General features: G+C 43.4%; 1 protein-coding gene across 2 annotated transcripts in view; it reads right to left on the bottom strand.

The window, feature by feature from the left end:
* Window positions 1-17,503, bottom strand: part of FOXK1 (forkhead box K1) — a 57,377-nt gene that overhangs the window by 12,837 nt on the left and 27,037 nt on the right. For both annotated transcript variants that reach the window (XM_075165337.1, XM_075165338.1), the window contains exons 3-7: window positions 7,260-7,416; window positions 5,828-5,974; window positions 3,869-4,062; window positions 2,590-2,756; window positions 1,596-1,877 (exon numbers count right to left, since the gene is read on the bottom strand). In XM_075165337.1, the coding sequence (XP_075021438.1) occupies window positions 1,596-1,877; window positions 2,590-2,756; window positions 3,869-4,062; window positions 5,828-5,974; window positions 7,260-7,416 (947 nt within the window). The remainder of the gene's footprint in view (window positions 1-1,595; window positions 1,878-2,589; window positions 2,757-3,868; window positions 4,063-5,827; window positions 5,975-7,259; window positions 7,417-17,503) is intronic.

Raw genomic sequence — 17,503 nt, 5'->3', positions numbered from 1 at the left:
CTTACTTTGTAATTACAGGCGAATTGGCCTGACTCAATACCACACAGCAGGAGAAGGCATTACGATCTTAAACAATGCCTGGAGCCAAAAGTCTGCAACAGCTTGCTGTCAGGCCTGCACATAGGTTGGTTTACAAGGAGGTCTTCCCACAATTGCAAGCTTTTGCCAGCTATGGAAGTACGGGAAGAAACCAGGAAGGAGGAAAAAAAATTTAAAAAAAGGAGGAAAGGAAGGCTGAGTTCCTGGATAGAGATAACTGTTTGAGAGCACTCAACCACTTATCTCACTTCCCAGGACAAGTAAGGGTCAATTCAGCAGGTATGTAACAGATACAGGACAGCCTCCTGCTGGGCATGCAGGAGAGGAGAGCCACTCTTCTCTTCCAGAGGCTCTGTGGGTCTCAAAGCAGAGAAGGCAGGAAGCACAAACTCCTTAGTCCTGTAGGAAGAGAAGACTTCTCCCATTTTAACATTAGAAGACAAGAAGAGTGAAGTTAGATGGGATGTAAGCATTGAGCTGAGACCTGCAGGAAGGCTGATGGAAAGCGGGGAGAGAAAAGGCAAAGAGAGTTGGGAGACTAGGAAGGAAAATGGAGCAATAGAAAAAACAAAGGGAAGGTAGAGACTAGAAAAGAATATGAGCAGGAATAAGAGAGGGACAAGCAGGGAAAGAACGAGTAACAGCAAGAACTAGTGAATGAAAGAAGGGAGCAGGTGACAGCTAGGCAGCTGCAACTGTTAGCTCTTCAGGAACATGTATGGGATCCAGACAGGAATTTCTAGAGAATGTGAGTGAAACCTCAAGCAGGATAACCAGTGCTGAACTAAAAATGCCAGTGGTCCTGCTATTGCTGTACGGGAAGGTCTTTGTCAATTTTTTCTTTCCCTTAGAGAACCACCATTGCCCCACTGCCCACATAAAAGCAATCAGAGTAACTAGTCTTGCTGCTGATACAACAAACATCTCTCTTGTAGCACTAAGCCCTTCTGAAATGGCAAGCAGACAAGGTGTTGTCTAGATCACAGCAAGAGAATGTTTAACTCACTAAATCCCCCAAGGCTGGAATTTCCAGCTTAGGAAAAAAGAGGCCTTTGTTATAACTGGTTTTTGAAGATTGCTTTAATGGGGTACTGCCTGCGCTTCCAGAAGCACATGCTTTCCTCTAGGAATACAGCCCTATGGAAGAGAAGGGCTCAATCATTTATTTACAAAGCCATTCATAAGCAGAGAGTTTCAGCCTTTCCCAGGCCATCTCTTTTGGCTAGAAAAAGCATACATTTCCATAGCACATCCAGCTGACCAATACAGAGGCACAATATTGATATTGGGGTTAATATAAATATTTAAAGCACTGCATGTTTCTTCAGCCTCCAAAGTCTGTTAACTTTGTTCCCCACAGGAGACAAAGGAACACAGCCATCCTGCTCACTGGTGGAGACATCAAATGGATGAACTCTTACTTGGTTTAAACTTTACCTGGAGAAACATTTTTTATTAAGGGCTAAGCACCCAGTGAGTGAAACAGCATTCGACCACCCACCCCCCAAGCCTGCTCAAGACTTATTAGCAGAGTAGCAAGGGAGGTGAAAAGCTACCTCGGTGGTCACCAGCTAAGTCCAACACTGCTCCTGCAGCTTCATGAGCTCCTCCTGCTGTGCCCTGATTTGTGAGGATGTATCCGTTTGCAGAGTTTGCAGAGGAGGTCACAACTCGGACCATTGTAACAGTAGGAGCTTGCTGAACTACGTGAATTGCATGACATGAAGGCTGTTGAGAAGTCACTATTGATGCTGGCATGTACGCGACTGGTTTTGCCACCAGAGTAGATGGTCGGGGAGGAACAGCCATAATCACTGGCTGGGCACTGACTGGAGATCCTGAACAGAAGAGAGAGGCATACATTAACAGGAGATGCAAAAAGGCCTCCACTCATTTCACCTGTGCACTTCTGATCTGCAATACTCAGTCCTTCAGCATTGGCAGGAGTAGGGGTAGGGAACAAAACATAAGGCTTCAAAAATACCACCCTTCAATCTTCTCTTTCCTAACTTAGAAAAACCTTACTTGCCATTTGAGCACATTTCTGTGAACAAAAACCACAAAACAAGCACAAAAAACGACGCTTTACTTAATGAGCTTTGCCTTCCAACTTCACCAGGAACACCCTATACATCAGGCCAGCTACAGCACAGCTGACAAGCAGATACTTACCAGGGCTTAACAAATTACCAAGGCCCTGGCCACAGCACCACAGAGCTCTGCATAGCCAAGCTGATCTTATCCAGAAGCCTGGTAAATTAGTGTGAGCGAGCTACGCACTGTCATTGCTACGCTGCTGCGAGTTCTTTAGAGCCACCTAGTTCAAGGTTAGCTCCTGTGTTTCTACACATTCCTTTATCTCCTGCCCCCTCATCCGAAGACTAGTAAGAAAAATGGTCTGAAGTTGCATATGCATCATCAGTCTCTAACAAAGTGGAAAGAGACCTAGATCCTCCTGTAACACGCTGGCAGAAGCATTCCTACCATGTCCTTGGGCATGGCACTTGGTGCAATTGAACAGTCACCCTCTGTGAAACAAGAGCTACTCACCAGGTGCACTCTGTGAATACCGATACTCTGGAACTGAGGCTAACTTTGACCCAAAGTCATGATCATGTGGAATAGGTGAGCCCTCCCGCGACAGGCACTCTGGAGTCTGTAGGCCACTAGAGTGAGGGGACAGCAGGCCAGGGTGAGTAGGGGAGGCAGGAGCACTCCTGAAACACCAGAACATAGTGTTGGCAAGTGTAGAAGCATTTTGACCACAAGACAGCAGCAGAGACCAAGAGTTATCTCCAGTACAGGATTCTCTAGAAGTACAGCTTTTCTTCCAGACTACCCACTATAGTCTTGCTGGGACTCACAAAGGCTCTAGCACCAAATACTCTCATACTATTCCTTGCTAAAGGAAACTGGACCCCTCAGAGTATGTTTAACATTTCTTTTTAAGACCCACTGCTGACAGAGAAACTGGAAGTGCCTCATGTTCAGAGAAGTTTTATAATTTCAGGCCATTCTCAAAGAATCTTTGTCAGGGGAGAGGAAGAAAGATGCGATGTAGATGCAAATGTCTGGCCCCGCATATGCTTTCAGAGCAGTTGCCCCCTCTTTTCCCTGTTGCCTCCCTCCCCAACCACTCGGTTCCCACCTCTGGTCCCATGTGGCCACCAAACACGTGAGGAATTAAACATTTCTTTATTGACAAACAAGATAAAGAAGCTGATCAGCTGAAAACCTCTCCTCCCATTTCCCCCCATTTTAACAGACAGAAAAGAAACGAGGTGTGGGAGGAATGTTACATGAAACTGCTCCAGCTAGTGTTGAAGTCTTATCCTCGCAGCTACAGGGCTTAGAGAAAGCTGTCATTGCACACAGTTCCTCTTTTGCAGTTACACCGCTGACTGGAGTGGCTGCACGGAACCCCCCCGCCATTGCTTCACTGCTGACAACCATGATCAACCTGATCTTCCCTATAGGAGTGTTTTAAATACCGCAAAAGTTATCCCCACTATGATCTAATCCACATCTAAACACAGCTTTCCTGAAATGAGCGATTGGCATCTGAAAACACTTACTCCGGTGATAACTGCTTTGAATTTCTTTGAAATGATGCCAAAACAGATATGTAATTTGATGCATTTTTGTAGTTTTTTTTGGTAAACACTTAAGTAGTCAGAACAATTTTCAGATTATGCCTCAGGACTATCCTACTATATTACCTCTCAAACGATAAACAGAAGTAAAATTTGCTCACTGTACTTCAGGAGAAGTTTTTGTTTGTTTTCTTTGTAATGAGTCTGGCACAGAGATTAGAGGAAGTTGAAGTTACCTGGAGGAGAGAGGCCCAAAAGGTGTTCGGAAGCAGGACACTCCTCTTTGTCTTCGTTTTCTAAATGATTGCTCTACTAGTTTGACTTCAGAGGCAGGGTCAATTCGCCAAAAGGAGCCCTTTCCAGGCTCCTCCTGGGAGCGTGGGACTTTAATAAAGTAACGGTTCAAGGAGAGGTTGTGCCGAATGGAATTCTGCAAGAAGCAGAGGAATGAGATAATTATTTTGCCATGAGGAAGCATATAACAAAGACGAATGGGTTTCGCCACACAGATTAGAAAAATAAAATCCCCACTGCCAGAATCAGTGTTGAAGACAGAAACAAGTCACTCAACTCACACAGCTCTAAAGTCACAGAACTGCAAGAGAAAACCTGGGGAAACATGTCAGAGTTTCTACTAACCATGCTGAAAGATGGGTTTGCTTGGTACTACACCATCACTTAAACACATCTGGAGCCAGGCAGTGCAGTGACTTTTCTGTGGAAAGCAATGAAAGCAGAGCTTTTGCTGAGGCAGGGGGAAATCACTGTAAACCACATCAGAACTCTCTCAAAAGACGGGCTTTATTCTAGGCAAGCGGGAAAAAATTGCCTGAGCCTGTGCTAACTGCTTACCTGCCAAACAATCACCAGGGTGCCCAAACATGCCCTAAAGGACACTGCATCTCATGGTAATCATAATGCAAGCCAGCCAACATGCCTTCAGACAGCTGTCTCCAAGAAGAATCCATTATTATGTGGCACTAGTCTAGCACTATATGGCTCTCTAGATGTTGACGAGACTAATTATCCTTTTCATTGCAAAAGCCCAACTCTGACTGGGCATAGCACTGTCTTTTGGGTAAAGGAAAGGCTCATTAAGCCCAGGTGTGCACAAGCTCATTCCTCTTCCACTTTCAAAACAAAACAAGAGCTTCTGTAGCAGCTTTAGATGAGCTCTTCAAAAGCGAAGCCTTACAATGCCACTGGTAGGGGAGAGGAAAAGGCAACTTCACCCTCCACTGAAATGCAGCTCCCTTTGAAGCAGGATGCAGCAACTGGTTCGCAAAGCACAACTCTGCCGAGCAGGTTAAGGCAGGAAGTGAATTCCACAATTAATTAGAACTGCAGGGAAAAGCCAGGGAGGCAGAAATGTATTTATTCCAACTGTACTCAAAGTGCACCAAGCAGTACTGCTCCTGCCAGTTGAACACAATGAAATCAGCAGCTGCAAGAGTTTTTCCAGCTGCATTAGTGTATTATATTCAAATGACAACACCCATTTCAGAGGTGCAATGCCAAGAAAAAGTCTGAAAGCAGGAGGAGCTGAGATTTCTGGAACTTTGAAAGCAGCCCTCAAGTGAACATTTAAGCTTGATTTAGCATGTGTTAACTACATCCAAACTCTCCTATGAAGCTGGTCAGATTTCCTTTAATACCACAAGGAAGACACAGACTCGAAGTTCCCCAAGTTCCATTCTGAGATTCAAAACTTGCAAAACTGACTTAGGCAGTGCAGTTGATACATTGGAAAAACAAAACATCTGTGATGATTTAAGGTATTATGATCAGAAACTGCAACCTCAGTTTTAGGCTGGACATCTTTTGCTTGGACAGATCATGCCAAACAAAGATGAGGTGAAGGATTAAGCAAGATTCAGGCAAGTATCTGGGCAAAGGAGTGACTGATAGCAAGGATGTGGAAGAATAAAAAACAAACAAAAATAAAAGACACGACTACAGCATTAAAAGGGTTTCAGAAACCAGAGAGCCCAATAGTAACACACTACATTGCCCTAGAAAGCATTTAAAAAAAACTAATCACCCACAAACAAACTAGTTAGCTTACGTTAAACAAATACACTCTGGGAATAGTCAAAGCAGCTCTATTCCCAGTGCCCCAAATCTTTAATAAATGCATTCAAAGCAGATAAGCCCTGTCAAAGTAGTTTAAAAGCTTGTCAGTGTCAAGAACTCACCTGCCAGCCTTTGTCAGCAGTCCTGTAATATGGATAATGCTTGGTAATGTGGGCATAGATCCCACTTAGTGTTAATTGCCTGTCCTGTGCTGAAGATATAGCCTGCACAATTAGCTGAGCATAAGAATAGGGTGGCTTGGACTCATCCTAAGGAAAAAAACAAACAGAAATTTAGTCACCAACAAAGAATTCCTACACTAGAGTGTACCCAAACTAAACAGCCCAAACTAAAAAAGCACACTGTGCTGTAGTTTTCATAGATGCTAAGAGAGCATCAGGGGCAACTAAGAGCAGCATCACCCTCTTCCCTTTCCCTCCTGTTTTATACTGCCACCTCCCAATTTAGCACAAGCATTTGTGTGCAAACAGGACTATAGGACTGAGCCAGATTAAAGTATCTTCTTCCCTCTCCCCACAAACATGCACAAAAAAGCTAACTTTGATCCGATTCCTTTCCCCAGTGAATTTACCACATGTGCTTACACCAGCACAAGGAACAGGATCAGGAAAAACAATTGGAAGCAAGGAGTTAGAGGGTGTAGGGTACGTTCACTGCTTTCAGTGTTCATGAAACTAAAGCCTTCAATTCCGCCCAGCTACAACTACGCTGTGTTAGAAAGGTTTCATGCAAGTATGCTATCAGCTCTCCTCCCAGCAACAAGCCCAATATGAAACTTGATCCTGTCCCTTCCCCTTTCCAGCAGGATTTGTTTCATTCTAGGAACTTTAATTTGTTTGCCAGATCTCATATTCCCAGCTCTTCATATTACTCCATCAAGAACAGCCCTTCTTGTCTCAAGGGAGAATTCAATCTACAAAAAAAAGCCATCTAGTATTGTGCTCCTCCACCCAATCCCAAATCAGGTGGTTTTGGATCTAGACCTTTAACTTTGATCTGAAGATCAGCTTACCAAAATTAAATTTTATCATTATAACTAAGTTACTTTTTAATCTAAATTCCACTTGCTACTTTCCTCATTTAACGCTTGCTTGACAGGCCTTGGTGTTTGTTTTAAAGTCAGACTACAGATTTCTCATGGCAGGGATCTGGTTTCTTCCCCTGCTTCCCCTTTCTCCAACTGTGTTTTGCAAAATACCATAATTAAAAGGAGAAAACAAGACTCTGAATTTTAATGCACCTCTTTTTTATGTGTTCTTGATTTATCAAATAAGCAAAAAAATTCTTGTTGCTTAACCATTTTAGTGAATGACTTGAATACATTTTGGGCAGTAAGCAAGCAGATTCATCATCTACCACTAAAATGCTGGTTTGAAGGCATGGTCTCAAAACCCTGGAGAATACTGTATACAGCGCCCTTATGGCCAGGGTATTCTTAGACCCCTTTTAACTATATCCAGCACTGGCAATAAACTGCCAGGTCTTAATAAGCCTCCCAATGAGCACTACTGGGTAAGTAATGTTTCTCTGAACCTTTGGGCTGTCCCCGCCAGATGCATCTGCCTGCTGTTCTGATGCTGCTTTTGCGGCATACTCTGCTGCCAGCTGCAAATCCGAGGTAATGTTGTGAACAAAACGATATCCTGAGGATCCAGCACCACGTGGACTGGCCGGGCAAGAGTTGGGAACACTAGAGAGGCAAAAAGGAAATACAGTTATTATGTTACTTCATTTATTAAGACGACACACAGTTCTTACTCTGTAAGGTACAGTAAAGCTCCCACATCACTGAGAAGCAGGTACGCACTAGACTTATTTTTGCCCCTGTGGCTTATCCAAACCCCAGACAGATTGAGGAAAAAAAACATCAGAGATAAAACTGGAATTTCTACAAAATCCTGACACCCCCCCTCCACCACCACCTTCTGCAATCGCAAGACAGCAGAGTCTCAAAGTATTAAACAATTCCCCTGTGTTTAGAGAAGCACTTAAAACAATGTGGGAGTTAAAACAACATACACTGTATCAGGGATGAATACTTAACTAAATAAACAGCTTGCTATTATAACTTGTGAACGAACAACACACCACTCTCCTTATAACACAGGTAATATTTAATCAATCCTCCTAACAGATACGGGCTATGTTCTTTTACAGGATCATAGTTAAAGCACCCAGTGCAGGCATCTGACATGAAGGTCCCTGTCTAACACAACACCCAAGCTTCAGAAGATCATACCCTGATCAGTGCCACACAGCTAGAGACAGGTATTTTCTTGATTCACCAGCACACAAATGCAGCTAACAAAGGGAGCTGCAATCACTAGTATACAACACAGAAGGTAGCTCACTCAGCCTTGGCTAGCACGGGGAAAAGACACATTTCGAGTCCCAGGGCCACCACAAGATGGCATTACAGGAACAACTACTGAGCAGCAAAGCCGTGCTAAAGCTGATGAAAAGCTACAAACAAATAAAAGGTGGCTATAATTTGCAGCACCACTCAGGCATACAGAAGTGAGTGCTACAAGATGAGAACTAATCAGAAAGGCTTGTCTAGGGATCACACATCCTTGATTTGCGGGGTTGGAAGGGATGAGTCTGGGAATCTGAAGTTCCCTTTTTCTGTCTCTCCTCTGTTCTGTGCTGTCCGGCATCGAGGGCTGCAACGCCAGAGCAGCATGACGCATAGCCAAGTCCCAGGATTACATATGTCTTCTACGTAAGAGCAGAGAAACAGTGAACAAGAAGGCAAAACAATACACAGAAGATTTACATAGCAAAACAAGCAGTTCAAATTGTATGAAAAGATGCAAATTGAAGCCCACAGCTGGGAACTAGAATTTAGTAAAACTGGCATAAACAATCCTCTTACCAGTCAAATGCCCAATAGCAGTGCTAACCCTGACACAAATAAATGCAGTAACTGACACTCATCACAGCACTGTGCTAAACGCTGCATGAAAAAAACACAGAACACGGTGCCTTCCTCAAAAAGGTGACTGTCTAAATAGCTTCCCCCCGCCCCCCCCCACGTACACATCCGGACAGAGAGGAAACAGTGAGACAGCCCTTGTTTGCTCAATGGGCAATACCTTCAGTGCATAAGCAATCTGACTGCGTAAGGAATGACCGTTTCCTACCGCAGTCCAGCCTGTAAACTGAGAAATGCTGCTTCTCCTTGTGGCGTCTTTGCAAATGGCTGCAGTGCTGAGCTCAGCACAACTGAGACTGGTTTCTTTTAAAAGCGAATTACAGGATTGGGGGGGGCCAAGGGAGAGGGAAAAGGCAACAGAAATATTCAGCCACAACAAACCCTTGCAATAGGAAACCCAAGCTCACCCATCTCTCATATACTAGCCATACCAAGTGTTGCACAGCACCTGGTAACCCTTTCAGCGCCCACCGATAATCCTTGGCATTAATGGGTGAAGTGCAGCAGGAAGTGAAGCTTTCAGGAGATGCAAGGTATATAATGTTGATGAGCCCATACGTATAAATCTCCCTTTTCCAGAAATAAAGGCATTTCTTACCTAGTCTTTCAAAAAGCAGAGACCAGTTTGTGCAGGAAAATGAATCAAAGTTCGCTATTCCACGCTTTCAGCCCGCTTTGGAAGTGGATAATGCTAAACCACAGAAGACACTCTTGATGTCTTAGTACTCACATGGGGAGCTGCTGTGAATTTAATTATTCCACTGTAATTTTTCAATAGCTTCTCCACATACACACTACTTATAATGTGTAGATAATTACAAATGAAAGTCATTTTCATACATGAAACAATGACAAACTAAAACCACGTCAATTCTTTTTATCTTTGTGTTTGGCAACAAAGCAATTATTGTAACATACAGACTAGGATTGCAATAGGATGAAACGGAGTTTTCTGATTTTGTTCTTTGTCTGCAGAAATACATGAACAGCAAACCAGAGACAGCAGCCAAAACTCAGGTCAAGGATATGGAAAAGAGAAAAGTTCTCAAGTAAATCCATGCTCTGCACAGAGCTGTATTGCTTTGCTTTTCTTTTAAATAAATAAAACTAGTATGGCTTCAAAGATTGTCCCATGCAGTTCAGAAAAAATTGATTTGATTCTTCAAGATCAGCAGAGCAAGCAGCCCAGTTTTTGCTGTTCAAATTTTAGCTTCTGAGGCTGATAATGAGTTTAAGTATGACCTCTTTTTTTTAAAAAAAAAAAAAACAAACAAAAAAACCCCACAAAGACAGAAACCCTTACCCTCCAGGGCTGTGATTCTCTCGAGTGCTGACAAAGCCCCTCCAACCTAAAGTGCTGTTAACTTTCAGAAAAGCCAGTCTCTCCCAGTAGATAGTCACTGATAGTCCCCTAAAGAAGCAGCTGTCCTCTGGGACAGCCACAGTAGTAGCCAAAGATTTAGAAGAGGTATTATTCTGTTACCAGAACGGAGCACTTCTGCCCAGGTAGACCTGCCTCCTTTCAGCCTGGATCAATGATCAAATCAAGAGACAGGGGTACAGAACAGACATGAACTTTTAGCCACTCCATGCAAAGACACAGGGTAACACATGCTGCTAAGTGTTCAAGCTCTCAGTCAATCATCAGAGAGCTCTTCAGAAGGAAGGGAGAAAGAGCTGACTACCAGAAAAAACAAGGAGGCATGATCTGTTTCCCCCCCACCAACATGGGACAGAAGGAATAAAGAAACTAAAAATACGCCTCTGAGGGTTAAGTTAAAATTAAACATTAGTGCAGTCAAAAGAAAACAAGCAAACACAATGCAGTGACATCAGTTTCCTGGAGTTCCTGGAATTCTCCTCGCCACCCTGAGCTGGGGCTGGCTGGGGACACTTGCATGCACTCACACCCCCTTTAAAAATATTACGGAACAAAAAGACTTTTCCCTACAAACGTCTGTTTGTGCTATAAAACAAAAATCAAGTGTGGGGACAGTGATTACGATTTGTTGGATATTAATATTGCATCAATATTTGGCCATAACTTGATCCGTTTTGATAGGATAACCTTTTACTGAGAAAAGCACAACTAGGTTTGCAGTTTCACCCAGCTCTCAGACATCCTAACGTACTGCTGTGATCCATGCTTACCGTCCATGCAGGCAATCTTAGCTTACAAGCAATCCAAGCTAATTTGGGTTAAGCTTGTCTGTTATGGACGAGGGCATTTTGGAGAGGAAGCAAGGGTTTTATGCCATTGAAAGACACAGAGCACGTAAGCAAGCCAGCTGCAGTTACCCACAGTCTTAATCCCATGGCACCGTGGTCAATGCCCCAAGTCCCAGAGATCTTTGATATCCACTGAGGATTCAGCATCTCAACTTGAAACACTGACTGCAGGCAGCCACTGAGCCGCAGTTCCGCAAATATCACGCTAAGACTCAGCTTTAGAATCAGACTACAATCACGTGCTGAATCACATCGGTCCTTTGCAGCATGTTTTCCATTTAATACTTAACGCTTCTTCAGCTGGAAGGCCAGAAAGTTGAGGGCTGAACACAGTGTCTGCAATAAAATCACCCACGTAACAGGCAGAGTGCCTTTTAAACGCAGGGCTTAACTTCTGGCTATTGAGAACGTAACAGGTCTTACAGCATCACGATTCACTTTCAACTCCTGCCACAAGAATCTAGCCTCTTAAGTTCACAGCACTTTCTAGCAACAATTAAGCCTTTAACTGCCAGCTATTGAAGAATACGTACAACTTACCAGAATGTCCAAAATCAGTCTGCTTTAACTAAAGAATCAAAACAGATGTACCACTGTGTGCATGGTGTGTCCACAGCCAGGACGCTGTGTGTTGCTTGTCTCTTCTCATTTCAAAAAAAGAAGGATACAGCAGATCCAGAGAAGGTATTGATGGGGATAACTAGGATGATCAGAGATATGGAACGGATTTCGTACAGGAAACAAATAGTGTAAGACAGAAGCTGAGGTGCAAGGTGACAGAGGCTATAAAAACAAAGCCAAGAGGAGGTGTTCAGCTTCTGGCCTCTTCCAACAGAGGCCAAAATGAAACTAAGCAGCATGTCCAAAAGAAGAGAAAGTGCTTCTATGTTTGTAGTTACACTGTGGAACACGCTGTAAGATAGGGCTGATGCTAAAAGCCTATGTGAATGCAAAAGGCCATTATACAAGTTCTTGGGGAAAGAAGGAAGACAGGGAATCCAGCAGGGGCTTTATTAGACAGATGGTCAGGAAGTCCCTGCTCCGAGGCAGCCCCTGATCTAAGAAAATGGTGGAGGCAGACTGCACGTACATTAACATTACTGTATATTTTCTGTGTTTTTATATTACCCCAAAGATACCCGTCTGAGGCAGAATACTGGGCTACAGAGTTCTGTTGCCTGAGCACATATATAGAGATTCTTATGTAAAAATCTCCAGACTCTCTCAATACTAGCCACATTTTACAGACTTGGGGGGGGGTGGGGAGGGGAGAAAAAAAAAGTGAAGCAAGAAGTGGTTAAATGACATATTTATGGTCATATTACAGGTCTATGAACAAGCTGGGAACAGAAACACTCCCAAACTCCAGTGCCAATTTCCCCAGAAGGAGAGGCAGTACATGAATGCAGGAAAGATGCCCTATTACTTAATTTCATTCTTTTTGCATGAAAGGTATCTGTAGGGATCAAGCTATAGAGGTTTAATTTAAGCCAGGTATATGGATAAAGCACCTATCCTGTCTATGACAAAGAGGAAAGATTACCTGGGATCCCACATAAAATTTTTCACCTGACTCGGAATCTGCATTGCTAAAGAAGAAAAAAATCCATCTCTTCAACTTTGTGGTTTAGGATATGGTATGCACATGGGCAGTGCCTTTGAAAAATGCTTAAGTGCACCTTTGTGAAACAGGTACAAGGGACATAGCAGTGATAAGAGTTACAACCTTGGCAACACTGCCAATATACAGATTCCTGTCTGAATAGGCAATTTTTTTTAAGCCCCTATTGAGTACAAAGGGAGAATCCCCATTTCTTAAAATCTTCCCCAGTCTCCTCTTCAAATGCAAATTGGAGGCGTGTTGCCCTGCACACAAGGGCTATGGTTAGAGAAATGGCACAAACCTCAGACTACCCCTATATTCCATTTTATAAGCCTGCAAAAAGGGACACCAAAAGATACAGGGACACTTTTTACGTGCAATAAGCAAGAATCAGGTCAAAGTACAGCACTTCGGCTTGCGAAACAAGCATTTCCACGATACACCAATCAGCAATAATGGGTGAGAATCCTCTGCCGCTCTCTCCTTCCCCGGCCTAGCCCCAAAATCATAACTCAAAGAAAGGCAAGTCCTTGCACGTTGCATGTTTCAGACAGGTTTCAGAAACAATCACAAGTGGTGAGACTGCCAAACCAAGCTGGATTTTGATGTGAAAGGAGAAATCTGAGAGCTACCCTGACTGCTTAACGCTGAAGAAAAACAAAGCTGTCGAACAAGCCACAGTGAGAGAAAGTTAGCTATCCGCAAAAGTTGAAATTCTTATTACTTGTCTGTGCTCCAGTGGTTCCCCTCTTCAAAAGGAAGTGAGCTCACTCTGACCGTGGATTCAGTGAACATTTTATACTGACTGGGGAAGAGGAAGTGCTCGTGTAGCTGGTGACATCTGCAGCCTTTCCTCCAGCACATGGCTTGGCACATCTCCTTTAGCACATGGTCCATTATCTGAAATAAACATGCGTAGGAACTCCCAAGCCCAGTATGGATTGTTGCTTTTCTTGCGTGATGTATATGCATCACACTCGTTGGCTTGTGGTTTGGAGACAAGGGTGATTAAAAATAATCACCGGTCTGTCCAATTGTGGGAGTTACCTGAGCTGTATATTCTGCCCGAATGCAGGAAGTAATGGATAACCGAGACAATGCAAAAGAGCCTGCAAAAAACCTGCCTTGGAGCTCTTCACCAGCCTTTCAGTTAAATGGCTAATAGCGCTATAGGAAGAACGACAGCCTGAATGAAATGGAGTAGGCAATATTCATGCATCCTGTTCCAGTGAGTGAATGCATCCACTGAAGTCAGGGTTCATTCAGCTTCCCACTACATAACTTCAGAGGAAGTGTGCAAGTTCAGGTTAAATCCCAAGTGTTCTGAAACAGTGTTGTACAGCTGTCCTAGAGCCTATTAAAAAGCACTCCCTTTTTCCAAGCCAAGTCTGAATCAAAGCATAGCCAGCATTTGCACATCTACCATAACATGGCTCACACACACACACTCTTCTGTCATGCTTTATGGAATAAAAGCCCAATACATAATTTATCTACTACACACTCTTGGAAAGTACTAATTACACTACACATGCATAAAAATCAGACAATGAATTTAAATGACCTGCTAAAGGCCACAAAACAAGTTGGTGGCTAAGCCAAGATAACTGCAGTTCCCCAAGTGCAGGCCTCTGAGTAATCCACTATCAGAGCATGCAACATGTTACTGAACTGATTTTGCATAGTGAAAATAAGGAAAAAAGGAAATAAGGTTTAAAGAATATAGCTTATGAAACCATGGCAATTCAGCTCACATCTTCTAGTTTACTAATCAACCTTATAAAACAAAAGATGCAGAAGGATACCAGCTCATCTTTCATTATTCATACCACTAGTTTCATTGTAAACTAGGTATTGACCTTTCTAGCAACGGCTGAACATGGGCAGGCACATTAAGTACTAACAATTAAAATACAAATTTGGGTCCACACAAATATGTACCAGTTTAGCTATTAGCACAGAACTTCACCAGACACTTTTCAAGCAGTGGTTCTCACAGGGCTCTGAGGACTCTTCCTCCTACATGTCAAAGATATTTTTTTTCTTACTGATAAAGACTGTGCATGTGAGCCAACTATCCATGCTTTCAGTGAAAAAAACAAACAAGTACAAGACAAAGTGTTCAAGACCATAGTCATTCTGGTGCAGAGATAAGCCAGAAGTAGCAGTAAAATATGAATAACGATACTGACCTCCATAGTACAGCATTTAGTATTTCTTGTATTTTTTTAAAAATACACATATATATATATGTATATATATCAGTGACAACGTAATTGCTGTTTAGAATAGGGAAGCATATACAGAGAAATAATTTCATTTTCTAAATACTAAAAAACCCCCAACCCTGAGGGGCAGTGCTGGAAAGAGATGCTGTTTGGAAAACTGACTTAAGTTACTACTACAGGGTCATTAACACCAACTGGAAGATAATAAAAGGAAAACTAAACACTGTAAATCTAAACTCCAACTCAGCATGACACTGAGACCAGGAATAGGCTCCTACATCACACCTTGACTCTGTGGATCTGTTTATAATCCAAGCATAAGCCACTCTGGGGACTAGATTGCAACACATATATGGAGTCACATTTATGTAGATATCATGAACTTACAGCAAAACCAGGTGTTCATATCATAGGTGAGGAACTTCATGTCACCAGTGTCACCCAAAGAGGATCCTCCAAATGCAGCTGCAGAACCGTAAAGGCATGTACTGAAAGACTGTCCCTCAACTCCTGAAATTGTGAGTCAGTTTTATCTCCCAACAGGCAGAGCTGAATTGAACCAAACCACACATGGTTTTCACACAGCTTTTCAATGCCTTGAACCTACCGAGAAGGGATTTGGTGCTACTCTGCCCTTTCTTATGTTGTGTAAAATGGCAGGCTGCTTCTACCAATTTCTTACAACCACAGTGGCCTTTTCCTTTTTGGACCACGCAAGTCTGATTTTTTTAAAAGGAATTTTGAACTCAAAGCAGGAAGAAATAAGCCATGCCTGTGTGTAAGCCTCACAGCATGCTGCCAACCAACATTTTCCCTTAAAGCTGTACAACAGCATTCAAAACACGTCTACAAGTGGCCCCTCCTGGAGACAAAACACCTAGCTAAGAAAACAATGGACACATTTCTCCCTAGAAGTAAGCAGGAATCTTGCTTTGCAAAGCTGCTGAGGGTGGCAGGTTGGTTTTGTTTAACTAAAGCTCATTCCCTCTCCAGGCAGAGGGAAAATAAATAGGGCAGAAAAAACCCAGAAGCTTGCAGGGGAACCTGCAGGGAAGCAAGCTGCAATGTAAACAGGGAAGCAGAGCAGGGCCGGGGGTCGGGAGGGCAGGGCTGGATCTGGCAGTGGGAGCGCAGGTACAGCCCCTGCCCTGCACCGGGGCGGAGGCAGGAAAAGGGGGCCAGGAGCCACTTTCCAAAAAGGAAATTTCACCCTGCCCAGGATTTCCAAACTGCAATAATTTTCCATGGGCCAATCAGGGAGGAGCGAGACAAACGCACCAAATTAGGAAAGTAAATACTAGAAGGGGGAGAGGGAGGAGGAGAGCCCAGATCATGCAACCACCTCCCAAAGCCAGCAATGGGAGAGGGGTGTGGGTCCCACGCTGAGCCCTTGCCAGCCCTCCCAGAGCTGCCCTTGGGAAGGGGGAGAGGACACTGAGCTGGCCTCACCCACCACTGTGAAGCCATCAAGATTGCAGAGAGCTGCCCTGAAAGCCAGATGGCCAGAACACATAGCTACATGCTCCCCGAAGAGCATTCCCTTTCTCGAGCAAAAACACCCAAATCACTTCCCAAAGCCTGGCGCACAGGGTACGAGAGCTGCAAGACCCTGCCGGGGGAGCGGGGAAGGTTGAAGGGGCTGAGCAGAGATGTTTACAAACGTGTCAGCCCCTCCTCTGTAAGAGGAACTCGGAAACGAAAGGGGTTTGGCAAGTGAAACCTCAGATGTCTTTTGAGGTTTTCTGAAGACTTGGCTGGATTAGCTTGTGCTCAAGACAAACGGATGCAATCATTAATCATCCTTAGTAAACACTCCGTTAGGGGCTGAGCACAATTCAACACTACTATTTCCACTTTCTCCTTATGCAAAAGAAACATTCTCAGGGAGTCAAATATCAGTTGCAGGCATATGCCAGAGTCAAAAGATACAGCCTCTGTTAGTAACACAAACCACACTGTGCTGCTTTGCGCAAGATGACTGAATGGAAACTAACTACCATATGCTGGCAAAGAAACCATCCCCCTTCCCCTCCCAGCAACAAGCTTCATCTAAAAAGAGAAGGTTAAATATAAACTAAAAGCAGTGCCTGAACAGAGGACTAAAACCACAGCTACCTCCAGCCCCCTCTTTCTAGAATATCTGCACTGCACATCTGTGCAGCTCTGCAAGACCGGGGGAAAAACCCAAACAACCAAGCGCCTCCAGATTTATGCAAAACCAAACTGACTTCATTGTGACACTGAAGTCGTTCTCAGCCACGTAAATTTGAATACTACTCACTGAATTAGTGCTGTCAGAAGATGTTTGTGTGTTACAGCTTTTTACAAATATACAGACAAGAAAACAAACAGAAGGCTATTACTATTACCTATAGGCTCTTGGTATTCTGAGGCCTGCACTTTTAAAATACATCTAATACATCATCCTATACCATGAGTCTACTTTACTTTATAAAATTTATTATACTTCAAGTAAGTATACACTTCATTATATTTCAAGTAAGCTTTAATGTTAAAAGAGATTACTGCAACTGCATAACATCAACTCTACCGAGAAAGAAGGAAAGAAAATATTCCAGGCAGTAACTTGATGTTCAGGTTATTTCTTACTGCACTTTCATGAATCAGATAATTTACAAAACAGGATACTCGCACAGATGTACATGCAGATTGCTACAGCCCCTCAGTACATGGTCAGCATCCTACCCCCATTTCCTTCTATTCCCAGGAAACCACGTGCCAATGGCCACCCTTGTCCCTAACTTCAGATAACACTGGCACC

The sequence above is a fragment of the Calonectris borealis genome, chromosome 16 (genome assembly GCF_964195595.1).
Source record: "Calonectris borealis chromosome 16, bCalBor7.hap1.2, whole genome shotgun sequence".
Lineage (NCBI taxonomy): Eukaryota > Metazoa > Chordata > Aves > Procellariiformes > Procellariidae > Calonectris > Calonectris borealis.
Note: the sequence above shows the minus strand (reverse complement) of the source record. Positions and strands in the feature narration are given on the sequence as shown.